Here is a 14357-nt window from a genome sequence, read left to right as displayed (position 1 = left end):
CGGCCCCGACTCATAGCGACCCCTCCTTGGGTTTCCGAGGCAGTATCACTATGGAAGTAGGATTGCCCAACCTTCCTTCCAAGCAGCAGCATTAGCCATTAAAAAAAAAAAAAAAAAAAAACTCACTGCCATCAAGTTGGTTGACTCAGCAAACCCTACTTGGGTTTCCGAGGTGGTATAACCACAGAAGTATATTTCCCAATCTTCCTTCTGAGATGCAAATCAAACCTACAATGAGATACCACTTAATATCAGAATGGTAAAAAAAATAAACCAAAAAAAGGACAGAAAACAATACATTTTGGTGAGGTTGTTGAGAAACTGGAACCCTCATCCATTAATGGCAGGAATGTAAAATGATACAGCCACTGTGGAAAACAGTCTGCAGTTCCTGAAAAAGGTGAACACAGAACCATCATCTACCATATGACCCAGCAATCCCAATCCAAAGTATATACCTAGAACAAGTTAAGGCAGAAACAAACAGAAACCTGTACACCAATGTTTAATGTAGCACTTTTTACAGCCCAAAAGGTGGAAACAACTGAAATACCCATCAACAGATGAATGGATAAAAAATGTGGTATATATAAACACAATGGAATACCACAAAGAGAAATGAAGTCCTGATGCATGACACCTTGAAAATATCACACTGAGTGAAATAAAGTGCCAGTCTCAAAAGGACAAATACTGTCTGAGCTCACTTGTATGAAATAAGCCATTACATAGAAACCAAAGATAATTAGTGGTTATCAAGGGTGAAAGGAAGAAGAGAAAGGGAGTTTTTGCTTAGGGGGCATTGAGTTTATTATGTTAATGGTGGTGGAATGATGTAGAAAAGGATAGTAAGAATGACTGACTGCACATCTTGAATTTAATCAGTGTTACTGAATTGCACATGTAGCAATTGCTGAGATGGAGTATGTTTTGTTCTGTATATTTTCACCACATTAAAAAAAATGGTTAAAATGGCAAATTTTCTTTCAATATATATATATTACTACAATAAAAAAACAACTAGAGATAGAAAATTTAAAGATAATTTTCAATGCTGAACAAGTGTGTAGTAAAAGGAAGATAATCATGTACAAATGGTAAGACAGAAAGTTGGTACAGTTACTTTAGAAGACAATTTGACAACAGTAAAATTAAGAATGCACTATGCACTTCAAGTTATTGCAATGTAAAAAGGTTGGCAAATCCTTTGCCCCCCAAAACAAACAAAACTAGATGATATCGCCAAACCATCGTTTTAATTAAGGGTCTAGAAAACTGATGAAAAGCAAACAAAAAATAGACACATGGCAAGTCATAAAATGACTGAAATCATGTAAGCCATGTTCTCCAACCACACAGAATTAAATTAGAAGTCAACAACATGAAGAAATGTTATCCCTCAATATTAGGAAACTGCACAACATGCTTCTAAATAAACCATAGGTCAAAGAAATGACAAGGGAAATTAGAAAATATTTTGAAGTGAATGAAAATAAAAACATCAAAATTTCCTGAATATAGCTCAAGTAGTAATAAAAGAAAAAATATATATAGCTTTAAAAGTTTATATTGGGAGCTCTGATAGCATAGTGCCTAAGGCACTTGACTGCTAACCAGAAGGCTGGTGGTTCAAATCCACCAGCCACTCCTTGGAAGGAAGGTTGGGCAATCTACTTCTGTAGTGATACCGCCTCAGAAACCCAAGGAGGGTCACTACGAGTCAGATCTGACTCCACGGCATATAACAACAACAACAAAAGTTTATATTAGAAAGAAAGAATGATCTAAAACTCAGTAGTCTAGGCTTCCAACTTGAGAGAAAAAAAAAAGTAGAGCAAAGAGAAAGGACATTACAGCTGGAATCAATGAAAAAGCCCTGGTGGTGCAACAGTTAAGCAGTTAAGCTGCTAACCAAAAGTTTGATGGTTTGAACCTATACCACAGCTCTACAGGAGAAAGACCCGGCAATCTGCTTCCATAAAGACTACAGCTTAGAAAATCCTATGGGAGAGTTCTACTCTTTCATGTGGGGCCACTATGAGACAAAATGAACTCAACAGCATGTAACAACAATAGAAACTGACCAAACAGAAAGAAAAAAATAAAACAGAAAATCAATTGCAGACAGTCCCCAGATTACGAATATCCAACTACAGCCAACTCCAACTTGCCCTTTAAACAGGTTCTGTCACAGATGACGAAGTGTAATAGGAATAGACCCAAAGGTTTACAATTTGGTAGATTAGGAATGGCACTCATGGAAAAAATTACAGGTCAAAGCCCTGAAATGACAGACTCAGTAGAGGTATAGTGAGCCCTTTCAGGAGCCTGATGAGTGAGACTGGATTACTGGCAGTACTGTAAGAGCAACACACATTCAAAGCTGCATGGTCAGCTGCCATCTTTCAGCAGAGGGTCACTATGTTTGAGTGGGTACCACCACCTCCGAGCAGGGCAGCAACTACTAGGGCTGTGTTCAAAATCCAAGGGCAAGGGATTTGGTTGTTATGCAACACGTACACTGCTCTTCTTCTGTAAAAGGGAAATTAAGTTTCTAGCATGGTACTGACCCATAATTTTTCCCATTCTAGGTAACTTTCCAGTTCAGCGTAACTTTAAAAATTCTGACCTGTTCAAGAGATGTTTCCTTGTCCATGACTGAGCCAGGCAGAACTGCTTCAAAGCCCTAACAAATTCTTAAAGACACAGTTAGGAACAGATCTTGTTCATGACCCAGGGATTGCGTATAATTCAAATTGGTTCTTAGAAAAGATCAACAAAACTGAAAAACTTTTACAGAGACAGAACAGGAAAATAAGAAGACACAAAATAATAAAGTCAAGAATGAAATAGAAACTACATAAATAAAAGATTATAAAGGAATATTAAGAACAACTTTATGTGAACAGATTAAAAACCCACCCACGGCCGTCCAAGTTGATTCTGACTCTTAGCGACCCCCACTGGGTTTCCGAGGCGGTAAATCTTTAAGGAAGAAGATTGCCCCGTCTTCCTTCCACAGAGTGGCTGATGGGTGTGAACCACCAACCTTCTGGTCAGCAGTCAATTCCCTTAGGCACTGCACCACCAGAGCTCCTACAAACAGTTGTTGTTATGTACCGTTGAGTCAGACTTGACTCACAGCGACCCTTCCTTGGGGTTTCCGAGGCAGTATCACTATGGAAGTAGGTTGCCCAACCATCCTTCTGAGGAGTGCCTGGTGGGTTTGAACTGCCAACCTTCTGGTTAGCAGTCAAGTGCCTTAGGCACTATGCTACCAGAGTTCCCACAAACAGATTAGGCACCTAAAATCAAATGGATAATTTCTAGAAATACAGAAATTATCAAAATTGATTCAAAAACAAATAGAAAACCTAAACAGATTTGTAACAAGTAAAAAAAACTGAATAATTGAAAATCTTCCCACAAATAGGTCAGATCCAAATTTCACTTATGAATTATAATAATAATTTAAAGAAGAGTATCAACCCTACACAAACTGTTCCTAAAAATATAACACGAAAAACTTCCTAAACTCACTCTATGAGGCTAGTATTACCTATATCTAAGCTAGAAGTAAGACATAATAAGAAAAATGTAATGAATATAGATGCAAAAATCTTTAATAAAGTATTAAGAAATCAAATTTACCAACACGTAAAAACGATTATACAGTTTATCCTAGAAATGCAGTTGGTTTAGCATCCCAAAACTGTAATATAACATATAAATAAAGGATAAAAACCATGATTGTGGCAATAGATGCAGAAAAAGCATTTGACAAAACCCAACAAGCTCAAGAAACTCAGAAAATAAAGGAACTTCCTCCACTTGATAAAGAGCATGTACAAAAATCCTGCAGCAAACATCATAGCTAACAATGAAAAACTGAATACTTTCTCCCTAAGATGGAGAACAACACAACAGTATCTCCTCTCACCACTTTAATTCAACACTGCACTAAAAGTTCTAACCAGTATAATAAGAAAGAGAACTTAGCATAATAGTATGTTGTTGTTGTTGTAATGTGCCATTGAGTCAGCCCTGACTCACAGCAACCCCTCCTTGGGTTTCCGAGCCGGTATCACTATGGACGTAGATTGCCCAACCTTCCTTCCGAGGAGTGGCTGGTGGGTTTGAACCGCTAGCCTTCTGGTTAGCAGTCAAGTGCCTTAGCATTCTTGCTAGAGTTTCCAACATCATCTTCAGTGTCTTAGTTATCTAGTGCAGCTATAACAGAAATATAACAGTACATGGCTTTAAAAAACAAATTTATTTTCTCACACTTCAGGAGGCTAGAAGGTGACATTCAGGGCAGGAACCCTAGAGGAAATCTTTCTCTCCCTGTCAGTTGTAAGGGAAGGGCCTAGTCTCTTCAGCTTGTTTCCTGGTTCCTTGGAGATCTACATGTACCATGGCATCTATCTTCCCCCATCTCTGTCTGCTGACTTGTTTTATTAATCTTTCATCTCTCAAAAGAGCCTGACTTGAGATATCCTACACTAACCCTGTCTCATAACCATAAAGAAGAAAATCCATATCCAAAAGGGATTATAACCACAGGCCTGTCTTCTTGTTAGGTGCCTTCCAGTCAGTTATGACTCCTCGTGGCCCTATTTACAATAAAATAAAGCTCTGGTGCTCCTGTGCCACCCTCACAATCATTGCTATATTTGAGACCATTGTTACAGCCACTGTGTCAGTCCCTCTCACTGAGGGTCTTCCTCTTTATTCGCTGACCCTCTACTTTATCAAGCATGATGTCCTTCTCCAGGGACTGGTCCCTCTTGAGAATATGTCCAAAGACAAAGACAAACTCTTGCCATCCTCACTTTGAAGGAGCATTCCAACTATACTTCTTCCAAGACAGGTATTTCATTCTTCTGACAGTCTGTGGTATATTTAATATCTTTCTCTAACACCATAGTTCAAAAGTGTCAATTCTTCTTCGGTCATTCTTACTCCTTTCACATTCAAATAAGGCAATTGAAAATACCATGGCTTGGGTGAGATAAACCTTAGTCCTCAAAGTGACATCTTTGTTTTTTAATACTTTAAAGTGCAATAAGTCATTTGATTTCTTGATTGCTGCATCTATGGGTATTGATTATGGACTCAAGTAAAATGAAATCCTTGACAACTTCAATCTTTTCTCTATTTATCATGTTGTTGCTTATTGGTCCAGTTGTCAGGATTTTTGTTTCCTTTAAGTTGAGGTATAATTCATCCATAATAAAATACGTAGTCTTTGATCTTCATCAGTAAGTGCTTCAAGTCTTCTTCACTTTCAGTAAGAAAGGCTGTGTCATCTGCATATCTCATATAGTTAATGAATGTTCCTTCAATCCTAATACCACATTCTTCTTCATATAGTCCAGCTTCTCAGATTATTTGTTCAGCATAAAGAGTGAAAAGTACAGTGAAAGGAAACAACCTTGATGCACACTTTCCTGATTTTAAACCATGCACTATTCCCTTGTTCTGTTCAAACGATTGCCTCGTGGTCTATGTATAGATTTCTCATGCGCACAATTAAGTGTACTGGAATTCCCATTCTTCACAATGTATCCATACTTTGTTGTGATCCATACAGTCGAATGCCTTTCCATAGTCAATAAAATACAGGTAAATATCTTTCTGTTATTATCTGCTTTCAGCCAAGATCCATCTGATATGAGCAACAATATCCCTCCTTCCATGTCCTCTACTGACTGAGGCTTAAAATTTCTGGCAGTTCCCCGTCCATGTACTGCTGCAACCTTTTCTGAATTATCTTTGCAAAATTTTACTTGTGTGGGATATTAATTATATTGTTTGGTAATTTGTATATTCTGGGGGATCACCTTTCTTTGGAATGGACAAATATATCGATCTCCTCTAGCCAACTGGACAGTTAGCTGTCTTCCAAATTTCTTGGCATAGATGAGTGAGTGCTTCAAGCTTCACATCCGTTTGTTGAAGTATCTCAATTGCATTCCATCAATCTGTTTTTTGCCAATGCCTTCAATACCATTGGTTCTTGATCATGTGCTATCTCCTGAAATGACTGAACATTGACCAAATTTTGTGTATTTCTTCCATCTTCTTTTGATGCTTCCTGCATCATTCAATATTTTGCCCACAGAATCCTTCAATATTGCAACTTGAAGGTTGAATTTTTTTCTTCAGTTCTTTCAGCCTGAGAAATGCTAAATGTGGTTCTCCCTTTTGGTTTTCTAACTCCAAGTGTTTTCACATTTCATTATACTACTTTACTTTGCCTTCTTGACCTGCCCTTTGAAATCTTCTGTTCAGCTCTTGTACTTCATCATTTCTTCCACTAGTTTAGATACTTTAAGAGCAAGCTTCAGAGTCTTTTCTGACATCCATTTGGTCTTTTCTTTTTAATGACCTTTTGCTTTTTTCATGTATGATGTCCTTGATGTCATCCCACAACTTGTCTGGTCTTCTGTCATTAGTGTTCAATACATGAAACTACTCTTGAGATGGTCTCTAAATTCAAATGGCATATGCTCAAGGTTGTACTTTGACTCTTGTGAACTTGTTTTAATATTCTTCGGCTTCACCTTCAACTTGTATATGAGCAACTGATGGTCTGTTTTGCAGTCGGCCCCAGCTTTGTTCTGACTGATGGTACTGAGCTACTCCACAGTCTCTTTCCACAGTGTAGTTGATCTGATCCCAGTGTATTCTATCTCATAAGGTCTACATGTATAGATGACATTTATGTTGTTGCAAAAAGGCATTTGTAATGAATAAATTGTCTGTCCTGCAAAATTCTACCATGCAATCTCGTGTCATTTCTACCACCAATGCCATATTTTCCAATTAGCAATCCTTTTGTTTCCAGTGTCTGCATTCTAATCACCAATAATTATCAATGTATACTGATTACGTATTTGATCAATTTTAGATTGCAAAAGTTAGTACAAATGTTCATTTCTTCAACTTTGGCATTAGTGGTTGGTATGTAAATTTGAATAATAGTTGCATTAACTGGTTTTCTTTGTAGGTGTATGAATATGATCCTATCACAATAGCACTATACTTCACATGGATCTTGAAATATTCCTTTTGACAATGAATCCAACACAATCGTTCAAGTTGTCATTCCCAGTACAGTAGGCTATGTGACTGTCCAATTCAAAATGACCGATACCAGTCCATTGATCTTTATGTATTTCATTTCATTTTTGATGCCTTCCAATTTTCCTAGATTCATACTTTGTATAGATAGTCCACATTCTGATTGTAATGAATGTTTGCAGCTGTTTCTTCTTGTTTAGAGTTGTGCCACATCAGCAAATGAAAGTCCCGAAAGCTTTACTTCATTTACGTCATTAAGGGTGACTCTCCCGTGAGGAAGGAGCTCTGGTAGCATAGTGCTTAAGGCATTTGACTACTAACCAGAGGGCTGGCGGTTCAAACCCACCAGCCACTCCTTGGAAGGAAGATGAGGCAATCTACTTCCGTAGTGATAATGCCTCGGAAACCCAAGAAGGGGTCGCTATGAGTGAGGTCCGACCCGACGGCACATTAACAACAACAACAACTACTACTCTGAGGAAGCAGCTCTTCCCAGTCGTAGTTTGAGTGCCTTCCAACCTGAGGGGCTCATCTTCTGTCACTATATCAGACAATGTTCTACTGCTATTCATAAGGTTTTCACTGGTCAATTTTTTCAGAAGTTGATCAGGTCTACCCAAATGCCTTACCCACTAAACCACTAAAGCTCCTTACTACAGGCATAGAGGTTAGAATTTACAATACATATATTTGGGAAACACAATTTAATCCATAACGATCATCATCATAAAACTGTCTATTTGCAGATGACATGATGTTGGACATCCTAAGATATTTCTGAAAAAAACTACTAGAATAAACAAGTTTAGCAAGGCTGTAGAATACCAGATTAAATTTTTAAAAACTCAATTGTATTTCTTTATGTCAGCATTCAACAATCTGCTCAAAAAAACTGAGAAAGCAACTGCATTCATAGTGATATGTTTTAAAAAGGAATAATCAAAAACAAATTTAACGTTTGGGAGGATCGATGATGAGTTAACTTTGTGACATGTTAAGCTGTGTTCTAAAATTCTGAATCTAATGTGTATGTGTGCTAGTCTCATATTCCAAGGATACTATTTCAGTAACTATCAAGTTACCAAACACATATTGTGATGTCGATTGTGCCAAAATGCAATGAAATAGTTGCAAGGATCACTGGCAGCTTTTACTTTCTCATGAGAAACCACAATTGTACCACTTATTTCATTGTACAAAAACTCAATTTTATAACCTTCTAAATCAAGCTAGTACTACTTGTTGAGACATTTACATCCATGGTTGGAGGACTGGAATTTATAAAAATACCATCACCCTCCATTGATAGTAGGTTATGGGGTCTGGTAGATTTCATATTCATTAATTTTAACATGTGAACTAAATAAACAGCAGCTGCCCTTTACCAGGAAAAAAAAAAAATTAACAAAGGAAGACCTATACACTGGAACTGTAAAGCACTGTTGAGAAAAATTTTAAAATATCTAAATAAATGTAGACAGGAATTGCTTCCAAATTAACCTATAGATTTAACATAATCCCAACCAAAATAGCAGTGATTTTTTTCCCTAGAAAGTGACAAATTAAGCTAAAATAAAATCCCCAAACCTAAATTAGTCAAGATAACTTTGAATCAGAAGAGCTGGAGGTCTTATACTTCTTGATTTCAAATCTTACTATAAAGCTACAGAAATCAAGACAGCATGTATTGGTATAAGGACAGATATACAGATCAGTGGAATAGGAACACAGGAAGGAATTGGGAAGAGTGCTGTTAAATTGTGGGGATTGCAACCAATGTCACAAAACAAAATGTATATAAACTATTGCATGGAAAACTAATTTGCTCCATAAACTTTCACCCAAACCACAATTAAAAGTTAAAAAAAAAAAAAAGGGATCAATGGAATAGAACAGAGAATTCAGAAATAAAGCCTTACATTTGTATTTCATTGATTTTGGACAAAGATGCCAACAATTCTTTGGGGGAAAAGTCAATCTTTTCAAGATATAATGTTAGAACAATTACACATCCATATGCAATAATAGTAATAGTAACTTAGACGCTTTCCTCATAAAACCAAAAAAAACCCAAACTCATTGCTGTCTAATCGAATCCAACTCATAGTGACCCCTCTTTGGGTTTCCGAGGCGATATCACTGTGGAAGTAGATTGCTCAACCTTTCTTCCCAGAGTGGCTGGTGGGTTTGAACCGCCAGCCTTCTGGTTAGCAGTCAAATGCCTTAGGCACTATGCAACCAGAACTCCCGCTTTCCTCATACAACACATAAAAATCAACTTAAGCTTGATCACATAGCTAAGTATATGAACAATAAAGATAAAACTGTCAGAAGAAAATGGAGGACAGAAATCTGTGCTTAATTCTAGGGTTAAGCAAAGAGACTTTAGATATGATACTGAAGTATAACCCATAAAAAGAAAAGTTGATAAATTAGACTTCATAAAACCAAAAACTTTTGTTCTTCAAAAGGCATCATTAAGAAAATAAAAAGATAAATTACAGACTTGGAGATAACATTTCTAAATCGTACAGATGGTAAAAATTTTATATCCAGAATATTACATAAATTCAAAACTCAGTAATAAGATAACCCCCATTTTAAAATGGGAAAAAGATTTGAACAGATACTTCCACAGATAAAGATATTCATTACAAGATTTTCAGCATTATTAAGCACTAACTCAAACCAAAACCAAACTCACTGCCATCGAATCAGATCTGACTCATAGCAACCCCTCCTTGGGTTTCCGAGCTGGTATCACTATGGAAGTAGATTGTCCAACCTTTCTTCCGAGAAGTGGCTGATGGATTTGAGCCACCAGCCTTCTGGTTAGCAGTCAAGTACCTCAGGCACTGTGCCACCGGAGCTCCCTTATTAAGCACTCTACTCACTGCCGTCGAGTCAGATTCAACTCCTAGCGACCCCTCCTTGAGTTTCTGAGGCAGTATCCCTACAGATGTAGATTGCCCAACCTTCCTTCCAAGGAGTGGCTGGCGGGTTTGAACTGCCAGCCTGCTGGTCAGCAGTCAAATACCTTAGGCACTATGCTACCAGAGCTCCGTTATTAAGCACTAGAGACATGAAATTTAAAGCAATGAGATAACCACTCCATACCTAAATTAAGAGACTTTCTCAAGTTGATCAATTTTAAGAAAGAGGAAAGAAGGTGAAAATGATTTCCTTGAAACTATCTTTACTGATAAACCCTGTTGGAAACTTTTTGGGCACCTCCAGTGGTAAGCATACCTTATCTGAAGGCCATTGCCATAAGAGAGGGAGCACTGGTGGCAGAGTGCCTAAGGCATCTGACTGCTAACCAGAAGGCTGGCGGTTCAAATCCACCAGCCACTCCTCGGAAGGAAGGTTGGGCAATCTACTTCCATAGTGATACCACCTCGGAAACCCAAGGAGGGGTCACTATGAGTCAAAATTGACTCAATGGCAGTGAGTTTGGTTTGGTTTTGGCATAAAAGGAGGAGCCTTGGTGGCACAGTCGTTAAAGCACTCAGCTGCTAATAAAAAAGCTTGGCAGTTCTAACCCACCAGCCAGGAGAAAGATGAAGCAATCTGCTTCCATAAAGATTTATAGCCTTGGAAACCCAACGGGACAAGTTCTACTCTGTACTATATAGGGTTGCTAGGAGTTGGAATTGACTCAGTGGCAGTGGGTCTGTAACACATGGGGTCACCACGAGTCTTAATCGACTTGATAGCAACTGTTAGGTGTATAATAATATTCAGAAACAAAAACAGTATCTATCTTTCTATAAAATCTTCAAAGAAATTACTACATAAAAGAAATTTGCTGGGAAGACTAGTGGAGACAGACCTAGGAAATCTGTTTCTGGCTAGTACTACTGACTCTAGGTACGTATTGTCTGGCTTTCAGTTTCCTGTCTTTCAGTTTCTTGTCTGTAAAATGAAAAGTTCAGAATACAGCCTCTAAGAGCCCTTCAAATGCTAATGTTCTAAGAATCTTTGATCTATGAATGTTTCACTAGTGAGCAATCAGGAGGCAGAAGACATGTCATATGATGAGTACTCTTATCATTTTGGTACCACTTTCTCAGAGATGAAACTAAATTATCCTGTCAAGAATTACTCAATGGTCAAAATTAATAAGCATCAAAAAATAATCTCCTTTAGAAATCAGGAATTTGACCTTACAATTCTAATAATTCAATTCTTGAAGCCAGAACTCATCACGTAACATAGGCACTGACATAATAGACAAACCATAAGCTTACCTGCCAGGAAACTGCTCCCAAAATTGCTGTTGCTAGAAGACTAAAGAAAACTAACTGCTCAGAAATTAAGCAAAAATGACGCATCCCCTTGGATGCCATGATTCTATCAAGGCTATTGTTATCTGCTCTGTGGGTAAAATATACTTTATGGCAGTCATTTAACTTGGTATGGAATCCCCAAAGAGTTAAAAGAAAAATAATATGGCAAATCATCCAGAAAATTCCAAAAATGGAAAAACCTGGTATTACAAAATACCAAAGATGAGTGTTTCTAAGCTTAAATGCTGAAAGAATAAAAAACGTTAGCTCAATCATTCCAGTGAACACGACTGAAAGTCTTCTGCAAATTCTTCCACGGTACAAAAAGGGTTTCCACCTTTCAGTTACTGAAAGTCCACTAAAATAGATGTCAAGGAAAGGATCTGTTATCAAACAAATAAAAAAACACGCAAAAGCAACTGGATTTTTGGGAGTTTCCAATGAAGAGAAAAACAGCAAGACTCCAAAAATTACTAAGTTTGGAATAGCTAGGAAAGACTTCATTCTCAGGTCAATAATCAGCATGGCCAAAGCTACAACAAGTAAAATGACACTCAGAGACTTCTCCACCAACATAGTTGTACTTGCAATGGCAAATCCAACAAGTTCCAGAAATTCAACTGTGGTAAGTAAAGTAGGTCGATGACGGACATAACCAGAAATTCTCTCCACCAAAGAGCATAATATCCTTAATACTATGGAAGTCAGAAGCAAATATTTGGTTGATTCTTCTTTCACGTCACTTTTAAAGGATGAATTATCAAGAAAACACAGAAGGCCAAGCAAGAATCCAAACCAAAGATTGGAGAGACTTAAACTTGCTGCTTCCATTGAAAAATAGTAATAGAGTATGCTGGCGATTCCAAGAACAAAAAGACCAAGGATAAAAATGACCAAAATTAAGGAATTTGCTGTTTTTTCCCATCTTACATAAAGACCTAAGCATATCGCAACCAGTAAATTGATTCTGGCTAAATAGCCAAGGTACCGTACTGAAGAATGCATGCTGGCTTCTCTGTTTACTTCTTCCAGTCTTGTCATTGCTAAATAGAGACAATGACTAAAGCAATAACGCAGTGATTTACACATGTAATCTGGCTCTTTGGGCTTTTTCGCCACGTTACAAAAATTAACTGCTTGTATTTCATCCAGCCAATCCGGTGCATCCGTAACTCCTATTTCAACATTTTCTCAGGTGGAATTTTTGTTTATAATGATCTGAAAAAAAGAAAACACACATCAGTGTGAATTTTATATAATTCACCTCTCAAATGCTTCTCCTTTGTACAAAATAACAAATAAACGAAAAATAAAGATTCTTCAGAAACCCAGCTTAAAATCTGTATTTGCATATATCTTTAATGGTAATTATCTCTGGCTTAAAAACATGGTAGTTTATCCAAATGAAAATATCTGTGCTTTTTACTCATCACATTCTAAGACTGCATGATGAAATCATCATCAATGGAACTGTTCTTCTAGACATGGTAAATTATTCACCTATTCCATTCTTATTTCAATATCTGGTTTTCCAACATGATGCAGATATGAGGTGTTGGACTTAGCTCACCACACTTGTGTTAGAGGATCCAGATTGTAGCAGATGGCTTTGGCATGATGGAAGTCTACCCAGCTCTTAGATAGATAGAATGAATAACTTCATCATTAACCCTTATTTAAAATGCACTAGTTCACAGAACAGTGACCATTACTACCTACCTATAATCTCCTACATGTTTTTACAAGGTACTCTAAAATGCTATAAATTCTTCATCTTTACAATGTTAACTAATAAATTTACTAGGAGTAAAGTTTAACTGTATTACTCAGTCTCTAATGTTGACCATAATTCTTCTGTACCTTTATCTCTACTATAATAAATTTATTTACCAAACCTTTTTCCAAATCTAATCTCTCTGTAGCAAACCTATTCCTGAGCTTGCTAGTCAAAATTTAAAAAAAAAAAAAAACTTACCACACTTACTATCTGTTAGAGGACCCAGATAATTATTGTAATCGTAATGCATACTGGTACTGTTAAGCGTCTCTAATTTACACAATACATGAGCAAAAATAAATAAATGAAATAAACTCACTGCTGTGGAGTTGAATCTGACTCATAGCGACCCCTCCTTGGTTTCCAAGGTGGTATCACTACAGAGGGAGCTCTGGTAGCGTAGTGCCTACGGCACTTGACTGCTAACCAGAAGGCTGGCAGTTCAAACCCACCAGCCACTCCTCAGAAGGAAGGTTGGGCAATCTACTTCCGTAGTGATACCACCTGGGAAACCCAAGGAGGGATTGCTATGAGTCGAGTCCGACTCCACAGCACATAACAACAACAACATCACTACAGAAGTAGATTGCTCAATCTTCCTTCCAGGGAGTGGCAGTGGTCAAAAATTGATTCAACTATCTATGAGATAATTCTTCAATATTTTCTAGTATATTATTTCAGAAGAATTGATCTGTTATTATTGCTCATGGTCACAGTGACTAGCCAAGGAGAACTGTACCAGAAAAAAATTCAAAAAGAAACTAGCTTAGATCAGTTTATTTATACTTTAATAACAGGACACTAAAAGGCAGGCCTAACAGAAACATCAGACAACCTTGGAATTAACCCTGAATTATCCACTAAGCTGCAGAAGAATGTCACTGAATCAACTTTAGGCTTTCTGGGAGGTTCCAAATATCATTACTAATCCTACTTCTTTTTTGTTCAACAAGCATATTTTTAAGGTTATCTAATTATCTAAGTACTCTGATTTTTCTCAACTGCATTTCATTTTTTTCTTATTCAAAACACCACACTTTTTTTTTTTTTTCAAATGTCTTCCTTTGGTATATTTTGGTTTATCTTTTATTTAAGTGTGAGAAACATCTAGAGTATACTGGAATTTTTTTAAAATATCACTCTTGTATGTTATACAATCACTCAAGAAATACATTGGAATATATCCTCAAAAGGCTGGATATATC

General features: G+C 37.1%; 1 protein-coding gene across 1 annotated transcript in view; it reads right to left on the bottom strand.

Moving 5' to 3' along the window:
- Positions 1 to 12464, bottom strand: part of TMEM168 (transmembrane protein 168) — a 46364-nt gene extending 33900 nt beyond the window's left edge. Inside the window, exon 1 of the mRNA XM_007944181.2 lies at positions 11337 to 12464. Coding sequence (XP_007942372.1) covers positions 11337 to 12464 — 1128 coding nt within the window. The remainder of the gene's footprint in view (positions 1 to 11336) is intronic.
- Between the last annotated feature and the right edge of the window lie 1893 nt (positions 12465 to 14357).

This window comes from Orycteropus afer, unplaced genomic scaffold, assembly GCF_000298275.1.
Source record: "Orycteropus afer afer isolate SDZICR_OR568_19922 unplaced genomic scaffold, OryAfe1.0 scaffold00007, whole genome shotgun sequence".
Classification (NCBI taxonomy): domain Eukaryota; kingdom Metazoa; phylum Chordata; class Mammalia; order Tubulidentata; family Orycteropodidae; genus Orycteropus; species Orycteropus afer.
This window is presented reverse-complemented; position numbering and strand designations above follow the sequence as displayed.